General features: G+C 29.3%; 5 protein-coding genes across 5 annotated transcripts; 4 read left to right on the forward strand and 1 right to left on the reverse strand.

Moving 5' to 3' along the window:
• Positions 1-1,207: 1,207 nt before the first annotated feature.
• Positions 1,208-3,228, forward strand: BX663DRAFT_503542 (uncharacterized protein). Its single transcript, XM_051526783.1, has 3 exons — positions 1,208-1,394; positions 1,458-1,657; positions 1,735-3,228. Exons 1-3 carry the CDS (start codon positions 1,251-1,253, stop codon positions 2,891-2,893), a joined length of 1,503 nt encoding a protein of 500 aa, XP_051384775.1. The 5' UTR covers positions 1,208-1,250; the 3' UTR covers positions 2,894-3,228.
• Positions 3,120-5,948, reverse strand: BX663DRAFT_503545 (uncharacterized protein). Its single transcript, XM_051526784.1, has 9 exons — positions 5,563-5,948; positions 5,315-5,451; positions 5,130-5,208; positions 4,871-5,068; positions 4,594-4,816; positions 4,199-4,525; positions 3,987-4,139; positions 3,795-3,917; positions 3,120-3,706 (listed from the first exon to the last, which is right to left on the reverse strand). Exons 1-9 carry the CDS (start codon positions 5,888-5,890, stop codon positions 3,214-3,216), a joined length of 2,061 nt encoding a protein of 686 aa, XP_051384776.1. The 5' UTR covers positions 5,891-5,948; the 3' UTR covers positions 3,120-3,213.
• Positions 5,949-8,938: 2,990 nt separating this feature from the next.
• On the forward strand, positions 8,939-10,569 carry BX663DRAFT_430940 (cytochrome P450; the record flags this gene model as incomplete). The annotated part of the gene is made up of 2 exons (XM_051522836.1): positions 8,939-9,225; positions 9,309-10,569. 2 exons carry the CDS (start codon positions 8,939-8,941, stop codon positions 10,567-10,569), a joined length of 1,548 nt encoding a protein of 515 aa, XP_051384777.1.
• Positions 10,570-11,614: 1,045 nt separating this feature from the next.
• On the forward strand, positions 11,615-12,293 carry BX663DRAFT_503548 (uncharacterized protein; the record flags this gene model as incomplete). Its single annotated transcript, XM_051526785.1, has 1 exon — positions 11,615-12,293. Exon 1 carries the CDS (start codon positions 11,945-11,947, stop codon positions 12,290-12,292), a length of 348 nt encoding a protein of 115 aa, XP_051384778.1. The 5' UTR covers positions 11,615-11,944.
• A 118-nt stretch (positions 12,294-12,411) lies between these two features.
• On the forward strand, positions 12,412-14,457 carry BX663DRAFT_328220 (uncharacterized protein). Its single transcript, XM_051522118.1, has 6 exons — positions 12,412-12,691; positions 12,760-12,825; positions 12,899-13,199; positions 13,294-13,544; positions 13,625-14,150; positions 14,248-14,457. The coding sequence occupies exons 1-6, from the start codon at positions 12,468-12,470 to the stop codon at positions 14,392-14,394; spliced, it is 1,515 nt and encodes a 504-aa protein (XP_051384779.1). The 5' UTR covers positions 12,412-12,467; the 3' UTR covers positions 14,395-14,457.
• The last annotated feature ends 82 nt before the right edge of the window (positions 14,458-14,539 follow it).

Genomic DNA, 14,539 nt, shown 5'->3' on the forward strand with positions numbered 1-14,539 from the left:
AATTAAAAATACAATCATGGGAAAGGTATATCAATAAGCATTTCAATTAAGAAAATTAAAAAATGAACTATCTATAAATTTATATTTCTACTGACGAAATAAGTTTCTATATTGAATTGAGATGTAGCGGTTTTATGATTCAAAAGTTAAAGCTCTCACTAGTATAATATTGAAGCTGTTTCTTGTACAATTTTAGGAGAGATATCGATATATACTGTAGTAATCGTTACAACATGTAATTTTGGCTCAACTAACATTAAGATTGTTTCTGTTGAAGTTAGAGACAAAGCTAAAAAGAAAAGGATGAAGACTTGATGGAGGATTTTTTTTTAAAAAAAAAAGTAATAGCTACTAATCATTACTTGGATTCAGTAGTAAAATAACAAATATCTTGAGTAACTATGAGTGTACACAATTTCTATCTCATAATAGATAATACACCTACATAAAAGGCCAGACATTTAAAAAAAATTTTTTTCTTTTTTTCATGAAAGAGGTTATCGCTCGCTCTATAGTTGTTACATTGCTCTTTAGAATTAAATCCAATTAATTAATTCTGACCGGTTGCTCGAAGTAGAAATAAAAAATAAAATAAAGGTTACCTGAAGAAGATGCGTTCTAAACTTTAATTGCTGATGCAAGTAAGCAAATACTACAAAACTGTATCTATGATTTTATTATACGCTCAATTTCAAAAATAGAGAAAAGCTGTATTAATTGGATATTAGTTTCACTAAATAAAGTTCTTTTTCGACTAAATAAGGAGCTTTTTTTTCATTATTTTTTTTTTTTTTTTTTTTTTTTTACTGAACACTACATCTAAATAACGATTAAGAAAGTGATTTGGTTCTTTTTTTTTTTTTAGAAGATAAAAGGCGCCATAGATTACAAGTATATAAATACTTAATGATAAAATTTCTAAAAATACACTAAACTATATCTGATGTTTGCTTATTATTGCAAGTTCACATGCTAAAAACATAGGCAAAATCTTATCATATTATACCTACTTTTTTAACGAGCAAATTGATATCGGTGAATCAAAGCATATTAATTTATGATTGGAGGATAATGTCTTATCAAGAGATAAATTCTCTATCTATTTGGTCTTCCTCGGACAGGAGAAAAGTTTCATTACCCCTCAACATCTTAATATAAATATGGCTCTTTTTTTTTTTTTTTTTTTTTTTTTTTTTTTGATCTTATATTTTTTTTTCTTATTTCTTTCTTCCTTTTCTCTTAAAATAAAAATGCAATATTCAAAACAGACTTCATTTGTTATTTTTTCTGGAGGAACAGCCTGTAATCATATTCTCGATAGTTTTCATAAAATCAATAAAAACAGTAATGATATTAGCTATATACTTAGCGTATCTGATAATGGCGGATCCTCTGTAAGCAATAAATTAAATATATCTCCAAAGGATTTATTTAATTAACCATGTTGTAACTCATAGAGCGAAATTCTTCGTGTACTAGGCGGACCTAGTGTAGGTGATTTACGCTCCCGATTGGTTCGACTCATGGATACTGTAGATATGAATGATACAATAGAAATGAAAGCCATCAAGCGTTTATTAAGTTATCGACTTCCTTCAAATATGGGTGAGCAAGAAGCACGAAAGGAATGGATTTCTATAGTTGAAGGCCATCACAAGTAAAATATCATCACATGTTATCTTTTGTTTATTTATATATACTAAAAAAAAAAAAAAAAAAAAAAAAAATTATTAGTCTTTGGAGTGCAATTTCTACAGAAAAAAAGGAAGCTATTCGAGGATTCTTTGTTTTGTTTAATTTAGAAGTTTCCAAGTTGGCTCATAAACGTTTTAATTTTTGTAATGGAAGTATTGGAAATTTTTTCTTAACAGGTGCTCGATTATTTACAGGTTCAGTAGAAGCTGCCATTTTCTTATTTTCATCTATTGTTGGTATTCCTTCAGATCTAACTTCAGTTATTCCGGTTATCAGCGATAACCAAACGTCGACTATTGCTGCCTTATTATCGAACGGTGAAACCCTAGTAGGTCAATGTGAAATTTCGCATCCTTCTACTACTGTTCAACACAAAAAACCTATCCCAATGAATCATCATCATCATCATCATCCTACGATGAATGTATTCTCTTCATTTATTAATGTCAGTAGCAATATTACTGTTGTAGAGGAAAATATGAACTGCAACTTATTTTTCTCTAAACAAAGAAATGAAAAGCTTCAATCACCCATTGAACATATCTATTATATAAACAAATTTGGACAAGAAATATATCCTATGCCTAACTCTAAAGTGATAAATCGTCTCTTAACCAAGGAAGCTTTAATTTATTCAATTGGGTCACTTTATACTTCCTTGATCCCTTCCCTTATTCTCCGCGGGATCGGAAATGCGATTGCTCATTCGGAAACATTGAAACACAAAATCTTATTATTGAATGGTACAAATGACCGTGAAACAAGTAATTTTACAGCCATTGACTTTATTAAAGCCATCGTATCAGCCCTTAACAAAAGCCAAGAAATTGATGCAAGCTTTGCATGCTATTATTCGTGCGACGAAGATGAGGAAGATGATGATTATGATATTCCAAGCAGCAATGATAGCGTTGGAAGTAATTTTAACAGTACATTACCATCCTTATCTTATTCCTCAGAACGTCGCTATGAGCGTTTCCATGATTTTGAAACTTATACTAGCCCTATATCATCTTTTATTACACATTTAGTATACCTTGATAACTGTGATATTTATGTGGATATTACTGAAATAGAACAGTTCGGAATAAAATGTATTACCATGAAAGGCAAAAAATCCGACTCAGGTGAATCTATTTATGATCAAAATGAGTTAACTAGAGTGATTCAGTCTATTGTACATAATGAAGGCATATAAAAAAAGAAAGAAAAAAACAAAACAAAAACCAAAACCAAAATGCCCTCACGCATATCCTATATAAATATTGTTCATACTATACATACACTATAAGTCATTTTCTATTTTTCTTTTTTCTTAAAAAAAATATATATACAAAATATACACATATTTGTTTTTATTATTCATAATAATTCCATTTAATAATTTAATACAATGAAAATAAATATATTATCATTGTTAATGATGCAGCTTTGAATATGCTTTTAGATATAAATACATAAATACATATATATATATATATTTTTTGCAAGTGATTTATAATATTGTTTTTTCTTTTATTACAATAATATTCTTGATATCTTTTCTGGCCGTAGATCACCCTCATCAATAATTAAATCATCTTCAGTATCAATGATTTCTGTCGATGCAGGAGGAGAAAAGTCATCTCTTGTCCTCTTATGGTTACTAACAGGCTTTTCATGACTACGCATCCAATAATTTTCATCCAATTCTAAATCTATTTCATTTTTCGTTTCTTTGTTTGTTAAAGGAATTTGGGAAATATCAAATATATTATCATTAAGATAAGGATATTCATCATTCGCTACATAACTCATCTTCACATTACTTTCCAGCGCAATTTTAATTAACTCCTCAATGAGTTGTTTTGTATCTGAATTTTTTAATGCTTCATGGTATTCAACAATAGCCCGTGCTATATTTCCCTTTAGTTGATATATCATGCCTGCTGCTGCACGAGCATCTGAATTCCTGGGATTTCGGGAAAGTGCATTTTCGAAACATTTCAGAGCCCGATTATGGTTCTGTAAACTTGTATAAATAAAATAAAAAATGTCAAGTAAAAAAAAAAAAAAAAAAAAAAAAAAAAATATTAATACAAATAAAGATAACTACTTACGGCTGTTGACGGTAAATATGCCCTAAATTACACCATATTTTTTCCCAAATAGGACTTCGTTGAGACTGTCGTTCTTTTGCTAGCTTCAAAGCAGCATGTAAATGCTCACGAGCCTCTTCATATCTAAGTTTATTAAAATGATAGATCATCATTATATAAATGAAAAAGATGAATTGTCTGATATAAACTTACTGTTCAAGCTTGTAACAACAGACTGCAAATTCATTGTATAAAAATGGATCGCTAGTACATTTTTCAACACTCTTTTTAAATTCTATATAAGCAGCATCAAAATCCTCCTTTCCCATATGTTGTATTGCTATATTCATGAGTGGTAGATAGGATCTAATTAGAAAATATAGATGTTAATCAATCGAGTCATATATAATATAGATGAATCTTACTCGGGTATTAACTTGCTGCACTGATTATATGCATTAATAGCTTGATCATAATCTTTTACAGCAGAAAATGAATGGCCATAACCTAACCAGGCTTGTTGAAAGAAATTATTGATTGTTAATGCATGGTTAAAATACTTCCGTGCTTCCATATGATTTTTAATATGAAGATAATAGAGTCCAACAGCATGCCATGCAACAGCTTCAGTATTCATCTTATTCACAAGTAATTGTGCATATTCATACAATTCAATTTTATTTCCAAGCTCATAAAGGCAAGCTAAATAAAGAGGTATTGATTCCTTGAAGAATGCATCTTGTTTTCTAATTCTATAAACATTGTATATTTTTGATTAAAAAAGAGAGAGAAAGGGCCGATTCTTATTATTCTTACTTACTCTTTACAAATCTTTAGACAATCTTCAAATCTATTGTCATTATAATATCCTTCTGCAATACTCAATTGAACATCTAAACTTTTTGTAATATTTTTCACATCTGGATCTATATTTTTCCCTTTCATAATATTTGTTTTTAATTTTAATCCATATAAATATCGAAAGTATTTGGAATCAGGGCCACAATGCTCTTCATAAGGCAAAGTTGTAACAAATTCCCATTCTAATTATTATTAGCTAAGCTAATCAAGTTTGTTTATAAATCAAAAATATATACCTTCTTTTTCATTCATCATATTATACATTATGAGGGATTCTAAAGCATCATAACACTTTACATCAATAGTTAATGCCTCTTTAAAACATTCTCTAGCTTTATCAATATCCTTTAGTAATAAATAAGCTCTTCCTCTTGCATAGCACATGATAGAATCTAGTTTAATATGCCCATCCGCCACTTCTATCTCGTTAAAAGCTATACATAACTTACTATTGTTATTATTATACACATGTATAATAAAATAAGTATATCTTACCTCTTTTTTTGCTGTTATCAGAAAATGGATTTCTGTGACCTAAATAGTCAAGAGCATCTTTACCCTTTCCTAAAGCAATCTTGATAATAAAATTAAACTATTATCCAATTAAAAAAAAAAAAAAAAAAAAAAAAAAAAAAAAAAAAAAAAAAAAAAAAAAAAAGAAAGAAAGAAAAAGTATTTACAGAACAAAGAGCAGCAAGATATCTACATATAACACTTTTAGATAATGTCTTTCTCTTATTTAATACTTCTAATGCTCTTTGATAGTCTTGCTGTTGATAGTAAGATAAGGCTATAAAATGAGCATCATCGAGTGAATCTATATATGTATATGAACTAAGAATTAAAAATCCTATTATGTAAAAAGTGCATTTTTTCTTCTTCTTCTTCTCTTTCCTATTCTTTTTTTTTATTTTATTTTTCCCTGTACCTGTTGACATCATGAGCTTCTCTGCAAAAAAAGATGCAGTAGCTGGCAAAAAATATTGCATTGCATCATTACTCAAAACATGTAAACGCTCTTCTCTGGTTGTAGCTGCTGTTATTGGCACTGTATTTGTTGCTTGGAATATTTCTTGATTATTAGGAAAAAGTGGACCAACAACATCGAAAAGATGATCATTTGATCCAACGGAATCATCATCGGGTGCTTTTATTGAGAATCCATAATCAAGATCGCTACTAAGATCGGATATTATAGTACGTGTTATTTGCCGTGGTGCTCGCGGTGATGCTATCTGTCTACTTCTTGATTCCATCTGTATAGAGTGCGATTATTTATTAAATAGTATACATGTATTTTATTTTATTTTATTTTATTTTTATAGATAATAAAGAAAAACAATTAGAATTAAAAGTCACGTCGTCAATTAGTATTGGTAAGATTAGTACCTTTTTTTTTTTTTTATGCAAATATCTTGTTTTAGAAATTAATTCGAATTTTAACATTATTGGGTACTTGAATGTATAACTTTGACAATTATTAATAATAATCCAGTATGTTATATTATTCAAAAATAACAAATATAGAAAGAAGGACATCATTTAATAATTAATAACAGTTAAAGTCAAGCCATTGAATAAATATATGTTTAGAGCTGCAACTCTAAATAGTTATTGAGGTGCTCATGACTATTACATTTCCAAACTCACATAACTTGTAATGAATCGTATTCAACTATCATTAGAATATGCTCCCATATTCCTAACATTAACATAAAAAAGAATATAATCTGTGAGCAAAGAAATACAGACATAATTCACAAGAAATTAAGCCTGAAGCTACTCATTTCAATGAGCAGTTGCTTCAAAATTTAATTCCTTTGTCATTACAAATACGTGAAGAATATATCATCCATTGTTCTTTCTTTTTGAGTTTACATTACAGTTTATACCTGAAAACAGCTTATTGATCATAATTCAATAGAAATGTTTTTTTTAAAAGAATAAAAACTGTCATTGACGCAAATAGTTTCTTTACAATAGTTTGTTTTTTTTTAGTCGATAAATATAAAACTAGCAGACATTATTCACACTGTGATACGGAAAGCTTGAAGAGATTTTTAGCAAAAAAAAAAAAAAAAAAAAAAAAAAAGTTTTGGACTCTGTAGAAGACAAATATCAAAACTAGAAAGAGATTATACACTACTTATGGAATTGAGATTCTTACTGTCTATATTAATAGGATTGCTATTATTCGCTCCCTTTGTTCCTAGGATGATGTTCCGATGTGATATTAACATTATCTAGAATATCAATAATATAAAATGTACAATAGAAAACGATGAGTATAAATAATAAGTATCATAAGAAGAACATGCTAAATGAAAGGGTACTGATATTGGATACAGGATGTCTGTTGGGTAATACGTGCAAAATTGTATAAACTTTGCTTTGTTACCTTTCAACCCTTGTCATCATACACCTTTGCAGATTAATATCAGAAAAAAAGTAGTTGAATAGCACCATTCATAGTGAGTTAGTCAGTTGTTGAAATCAAAGTTTTCTCAAGAGTATTCAGGATCATCAAAGAAATAGTAGATAGAACACATTCGCGTATAATAGAATCTTGTAGGTATAATACATATTCTTATCATTCCTACATTAAAAAAAGTTCATTTAATAATCTATGCTAAAATTGTATTGATGTGACATTCTTTTATCAACGTATATGTCTCCTCTTGTTTCTTTGACAGTTTATCAACTTATATTGAAGATTCCCTCAAAATTATAGCTGACGAATTTAGTTCAATATTCATTTTTTCTTTTTTCTTTTCTTTTTTGGAACAATTTAGATTAATCTCAAATCTCATTTGTTGAAACTTTCTTTTTCCTTTTTAATACTTCTTTCGGATTTTGTTTTTTTTTATGTTTGGTATTATACTTTTTATTCATGAATTTTACAATTTGAATTTTTTATTTTCTCTCTGCCAAGCTTAAAGATCCCATTTTCATTTTAAAGAAAAAAAAACAGGGGATGGAAGTGAGCAAAGGAAGAAGAAAGAGAGAGAGAGATACATTAGAATTATATCATTGATATAACATTCACTCTCAAATAATATATTATACATTACAAGGACCTGTCATATCAAAATAATATCTTAGTTTATACAGTAACTTGGGTTGAATGAGAAATAAGGTACATTCTACCTTATTTGAAAAAAAAAATTATTATCACACTTTACTATCAAGAGCAAACCTAATAAATAAGCTCCTACTATTCGTTCAGCCCCGATTACATAAGTGACCCTTTTTTCTTTTAATATTCTTTTATTAATGTATTAAAAGAATGATCTACCAACTGCATATATTTAGTTACACAATACTCGTGTTGTTCAACAAGTAAAATACAAAAGTTAATATTTCATTTAATTGAGGGGGGGAGAGGGAGGAAAATGGTAAGAAAATACATCCAATTATTTAGTTTCATTTTGATGTCGGTGGAAGATACAGCAACTAACAATAAATATTTTATTTCATTGATACGTGTATTTTTTTTTCGACCCATGATAAGACAGCGAAACATTTAGTTTAACGTTTTGGGAACACAATAGACTGAATAATAATAATAATAATAAAAAAATCTATTGTATATTATCTTGAATAGATAAAAGGAGTATCATTCATTTATCAATAATTATAGTTCATTTTGATACATGATTAAAGTGACTGTCAATATGACTTACTGCTACTTTATGCGTTTATATGGCATATATACATACACATATACGATATAAAAAAGTGGTATGACATGTTCATATTTTCTACAGTTTAAACAATAAGGTTGTGGAGCTTAAAATTTACGTAATTTCGGATAAGATAGCAGCAGCACGATTTTGACAGCTTATTGTACAAAAAATTCATGTTTCATTGGTAAAATACAAATAACCTTGTATTAAACGGTTAAATAAAAGAAAATGAAATAAAATGAAATGAGATACAATGAAATGAAATAAAATGAAAATGAAAATAACAAGTTCCATTTTTTTTTCTTTTTAAGACTAAAGACAGAGATAATTAAGCATCAATTGAAACGTTTATTTTAAATTGTAAATCTCTTTATTGTTCTTCTCCACAACAATAAAACAATAGAACAATACATTCGGATATTTTATCTGCAGTTTAAAAAAGAGAATAAAGAAGTCGGTGTTCATCATGCGAGACAAGTTTTTTATTTTTTTTTATTTTTTTTATTTATTTATTTTTTTTTTTTAAAAAAGCGACATATTATAAAAATGAGTTAAAGCAAGATAGATTTTAAGATTTTCTTTTTTTTTTCTTTTGTTTGATTATTGTTAACGCGTATTATGAACAGCACTTTAACTCAAATCGCTTCTGAACAATTGAAAAAGAGCTTCACGACTACTGTCATCGAAAAGACAGGTTTGTCCCCTCTTGCATTAACAATTACTGTTATACTTGGTTTGTTACTTTGGGAACAAGTTGATTATTTAAGAAAAAAGAAACATTTACCTGGACCTGCCTTCAAGATTCCTATTATTGGTGCTATGATGGACTCTATGAAGCCTACATTTGATAAGTATAACGCAAAATGGAAGAGCGGTGATTTATCTTGTGTTAGTGTTTTTAATAGGTAAATTACAAGTCGAATGATTTTTTTTTTTTTTTTTTAGATTAAGGATAAACTTTAACCTCTATGTTTTACACACATATTAGATTTATTGTTATCGCTTCTAACTGTGAATTCAGTCGTAAAATTCTCAATGCTCCTGCATTTGTTAAACCTGCTGTTGTTGATTCTATGAAATATATTCTTTGTGATGATAACTGGGTTTTCATGGATGGTAAAGAACATAATAATTATCGTAGAGGACTCAACATTCTTTTCCAAAGAAAGGCACTTGGAAGTTATCTTCCTATCATGGATAAATGTTATCAAAAGTTTTTTGATGAATGGCTTTCTCATGAAGGAAAAGTTAGAAGATATCAATGGGATTTCAGAGAATTAAACATGCAATCCTCTCTTCGTGTCTTTATGGGCTGGTTTATGCCTGAAGAGGTTGCAAAGAAATGTTCTGATGAATACTTTAATATTACTGCTGCTCTTGAACTCGTTAATTTCCCTATTCCCCTTCCTGGTACAAAAGTGTATAAGGCCATGAAATCTCGTGAATATATTTACAATGCCTTTATCGAGTCTATTAAAGATGCTCGTATTCGTATTGATAATGGAGGTGAACCCACTTGTCTTTTGGATAATTGGTTGATCGCTATGAAAGAAAATGAAAAGGAATGTGAATTGAAGGGTAAACCTGCTCCTCATAAGTTCTCTAATCGTGAAATTGCTTTAACTATCTTGACTTTCTTATTTGCTTCTCAAGATGCTACTTCTTCTGGTCTTACTTGGACCTTCCAACTTTTAGCTGATCACCCCGAGGTTATGAAGAAGGTGTATGATGAACAGGATCGTATTCGTGCGGATAATCCTGATCAGCCTCTTACCTTTGAATTAATGGAGAAATCGGTTTATTTGCGTCAAGTTGTTAAGGAATCTCTTCGTCTTAAACCTCCAGTCTTAATGGTTCCTTATCAAACACATAGAGATTATCCTATTTCTGAAGACTACACTATCCCTGCTAATTCTATGGTTATTCCCACGACTTACCCTGCTCTTCATGACCCTGTCGCTTATCCTAACCCTGATTCATTTGATCCTGATCGTTGGGGACCTGAAGGATGTGCAGAAAATTATCCAAAGAATTTCATGGTCTTTGGTAATGGACCTCATCACTGTCTTGGTAAAGAATATGCTATTCTTCACTTGATGTCTACTATTGCACAAGCTACACAAAGACTTGAGTTTAAACATTATCCTACACCCGATTCTGACACCATCTGGCTCTTTGCTACTACTTATCCTAAGGATGAATGTCATATGAGTTTCCATCCTAGAACAAAGAGACCTTTTACTATTTAAATTAGAATTTTTTTTTTTATTTTATTTTAAAATTATTCTTTTCTTTTTATTAGACTTAATTATTTATATAATATTTCTGTACACATATCCCCTTATTTGTTTCATTTCAATTTCTCATTGTTTTATATTTACCCCTCTAATTTAAATAAATAAATAAAATAAAATAAAAAAATAAAAATAAAAAAAAAATTTTTTTTTTCCTCCTACAATAAAAACGTGTCAAATTAATTTCATGTCCGTGCGGCGGCAGTAATGATAAAATAATACCCCAAATAATGATAATAATGATAACAATGATAAAATTTGACTCACTAAGCCTGTCTTTATTATGTAATAAATTATCTAATATATGTAAAATGACTTTCTAAACCCTACCATTTTTCATATATTGAGAAGGGGGGGGGAGGGAGGGCGAAGTTATAGTAGTTGAAGTATATGTTATTCTCTATCGGAGTTACTCAAATAGATATTATTATGTACTGTTTTTTATTGTTCTCTTTCTCCATTCGGTTTTTTATTTGTAATATACAAATTATGCTTTTTCATTTGTCAGTTTGATTTAATGAAGTGCGTCACACTATTTTTCCCCCTATATAATTATTCATTTATTATTTTTTTTTTTTTATTGTATTGAAATTTCCTTTTTTTTTTTTTTTTTTTTTTTTGAATAAAAATAAAAATGCCACGACCCTTAAGTGATTCCTGGCAATATTTCGAATTATTAGCCCCTGATAATGGTAGAAATAGAAAGGCAAGATGTACTTTTTGTGGACACGAACAAGCAGCGGGTATAACTAGACTTCACCAACATTTGCTTTATCGGTGTTCAAGGATAAGTGCCGATATCCGTGACCACCTTAGGCAAAAACAAGAAGATAAAAGTAAAGGGAATATAAAATCCCCTAATAACTCAGATATGCTCCAACAACGTAGTACCACATTTCAGCCATCCTCTTTGCCGCCACTACCAGTACCACCACCACCACCACCACCGCCACAGCAACACCAGCAGCCATCACCATCATCACCACCACCACCAACACAGCAACAACAACAACAACAACAACAACAACCACAACAACATCAGCAACAGCAACAGCAACAGCAACAGCATCAACAACAACAACAACAGCAACAGCAGCAGCAGCAGCAGCAGCATGTTGAATATCATTTTGATTCTACTTTACAAAATACCCTTAATCATCATAATTCTTACTATGAGACTGCTAATAATGGTAGCAATACCTCGACTAGTGGTAATAATAATACACTTTCACCTACTACCACTACCACTCATTTCTCTACTTCACAACATCCTCTTACCTTTCAATCGAATTCAAATAATAGCTTAGGAGGCTTGACAACGCCTTCTTCAATGTCTCAACAAACTGATAATAATCGATCCCAGGCTATGCTTGATTGGCAACTTGCTCGTGCCTTATTCTCAGCCAACATACCATTTGAATCGATTGAACATCCACTGATGATTGATTTCTTTAAACGATTGCAGCCTAATTATGTTGTACCGAAAGGAAAGCGTCTACTACAATATTTACTCAAGGAACAGCATTGGGATTTAATTCAATGGGACGATAACCGTCAACAACAAAGGTTATCCCCAGGACGTATGATAAACAACACAACAACGACAACAACAACAACAACAAATCGATTATTATCTTCACTTCACTCACCTACAACTGATCTTGATGGAAGTTTATAGATTGTATATATTATTATTGTTTTTTTTTTTTTTGATATGAATAAAATAAATAGAAACACAAGGCCAATAAAAAAAAAATACATATTCATATGCGTATATTTATTTATTTATTTACTTGTATTTTTTTTTTTTTTTTTTTTTTTAAAAAAAAATTCCTTCTTTAATATATTTAATAATGGAATCACAACTTACAGATGAAGAATATGATTTCCAAGAACCCATTATAATACCTACTGATAGTTTTATAAGAAAAAGAAAACAAATGGAGAATGAGGACGATGAAGAAGAGAATGAGGATGAAAATGAGGTGACATTGTGTCCACTATGTCAAACTAGTTGGACTAACACAGGCAATCATCGCATTGTCAATTTAAAATGTGGACATGTTTTTGGTAAAATGTAAATCAAGAAGATAATGCAAGCATGTTTACATGACTCACCTTTTTTTTTTTTAAAAAAAAAAATAGTTGTATAGATGACCATATAAAAGACATGATGTCGAAATCTTTGAATGCTACTTGTCCTACATGCCAGTATGTGTGTGTGCGTTTTTAAGAGAAAGAGAGACTTTTAATTCAATATATCATATCTAATATCACTCTATAGTAAAAATATAACAAAATCTGAACCGAGAAGAATATGGCCAACAAAGTTAATACCCGAGAATGAAGACGATCTTCAGTCCATAAGACAAGAAATACAAAATGCAAAAGAAACTTTAAATCATCTAATTCAACAAAATCAAGTAATCAAGGCAGAAATTAATCAATATAAAATTCAGTTAAATGAACTTCAACCTTTAAATGTCATACAAGATCTAGTGAATAACAGTCAATTCACTGTGCCAAAACAAGATAAAAAACAAGGACAATTTATATTACAACAGAAAATTGCATTACCAAAAGAAGTAAGATTATAATAGACTATAGCCCTCTCTCTTTTTTTTTTTTTTTTTTTTTTTTTTTTTTTTAATTAATTAATTAATTAATTACTTTTCATAGAATTACGGTATTATAGATGTATATCCTTTTACTTGTATGGCCGTTGTATCTACATACAAGTCATCCAATCAGACTTATGGATTAAGGAAGTTTAATTTATATGATCCAGCAATCACAGAATTTGTACCTACAAATCATACAGATACAATACGCGATATAAAGCATGCATCGTCACAAGAGATGGTCTTAACAACTGGTGATGATAAAACACTTAAACTGATTTCAGTATCAAAAAACCTTGTTGTTCAATCGTAAAGCTAAACTTTATTAAAAAAAAAAAACCCAAATCTCTATCTCTCTTTTCTGTTCTGTTCTAAATTATATATTATAGATATCAACTAGACGCACCCTCACTCACTTGTTGTTTTGATGAAAGAAATTCAAATTTACTTTATTGTGGATTAGTAACAGGAGAAGTAATGATGTATGACATTCGAAATACAAAGACCTATTTGCACAAGCTAAAGAAACCAATATCCCCACGACCTATTCGATCTATTTTTTCATATCATCATTCTATTATTTGTTCAGATGATAGCGATTTTTATACATGGTCTTTAATGACTGAAGATGATAGTACATATCAATATAATTCTCTACATCTCGACTCGGACAAAAGGAATGAGTTTATTTCCGTGAGCTATCATGATACTACCTTCTATACAGTAACTTGGGATCAAATAGCACAGGAACAAAATCATTGTGTTAGCCATATAGATAATAATAATAATCAAATAGCACAAGATTGGACGTTTACAACTAAAACAGTCCAACAGAAAGAAAGTCTTTGGAGGAATACAACACATTTTAAGAGAGATGATGACATTTTAATTTGCTACTGTCATGGTGATAATCAGGTTAGTTACAAAAGAAAAAAAAAGCAGTAACAGATCAAAACTAAAAAAAAAAAAAAAAAAAAAAAAAAAAAAAATACATTCATATACAAATTTCTAGATTGTAATAAGAGATAAAGAAAAAGAGGTTCAATCATTTCGTATTGATGGAGATAGAATTAATGATGTAGTACACACAAGCATAAATCAGTCTGAACTTCTAATAACTTTATCAAATAAAGAATTACAATTATACAAACTTTCATAATTTACATTAGCCAATAAAAATTCATAAAAGCATGAATAGACAGTTTTATTATTATTATTAAACAATGCACATACAAAAAAAAAGGCTTAATTTCCTATTTGTATACAAATATGTATATGTATATATATAATTTTTTTTTGTTTTC

Source organism: Cokeromyces recurvatus, assembly GCF_025118155.1.
Source record: "Cokeromyces recurvatus strain NRRL 2243 chromosome Unknown BX663scaffold_7, whole genome shotgun sequence".
NCBI lineage: Eukaryota > Fungi > Mucoromycota > Mucoromycetes > Mucorales > Mucoraceae > Cokeromyces > Cokeromyces recurvatus.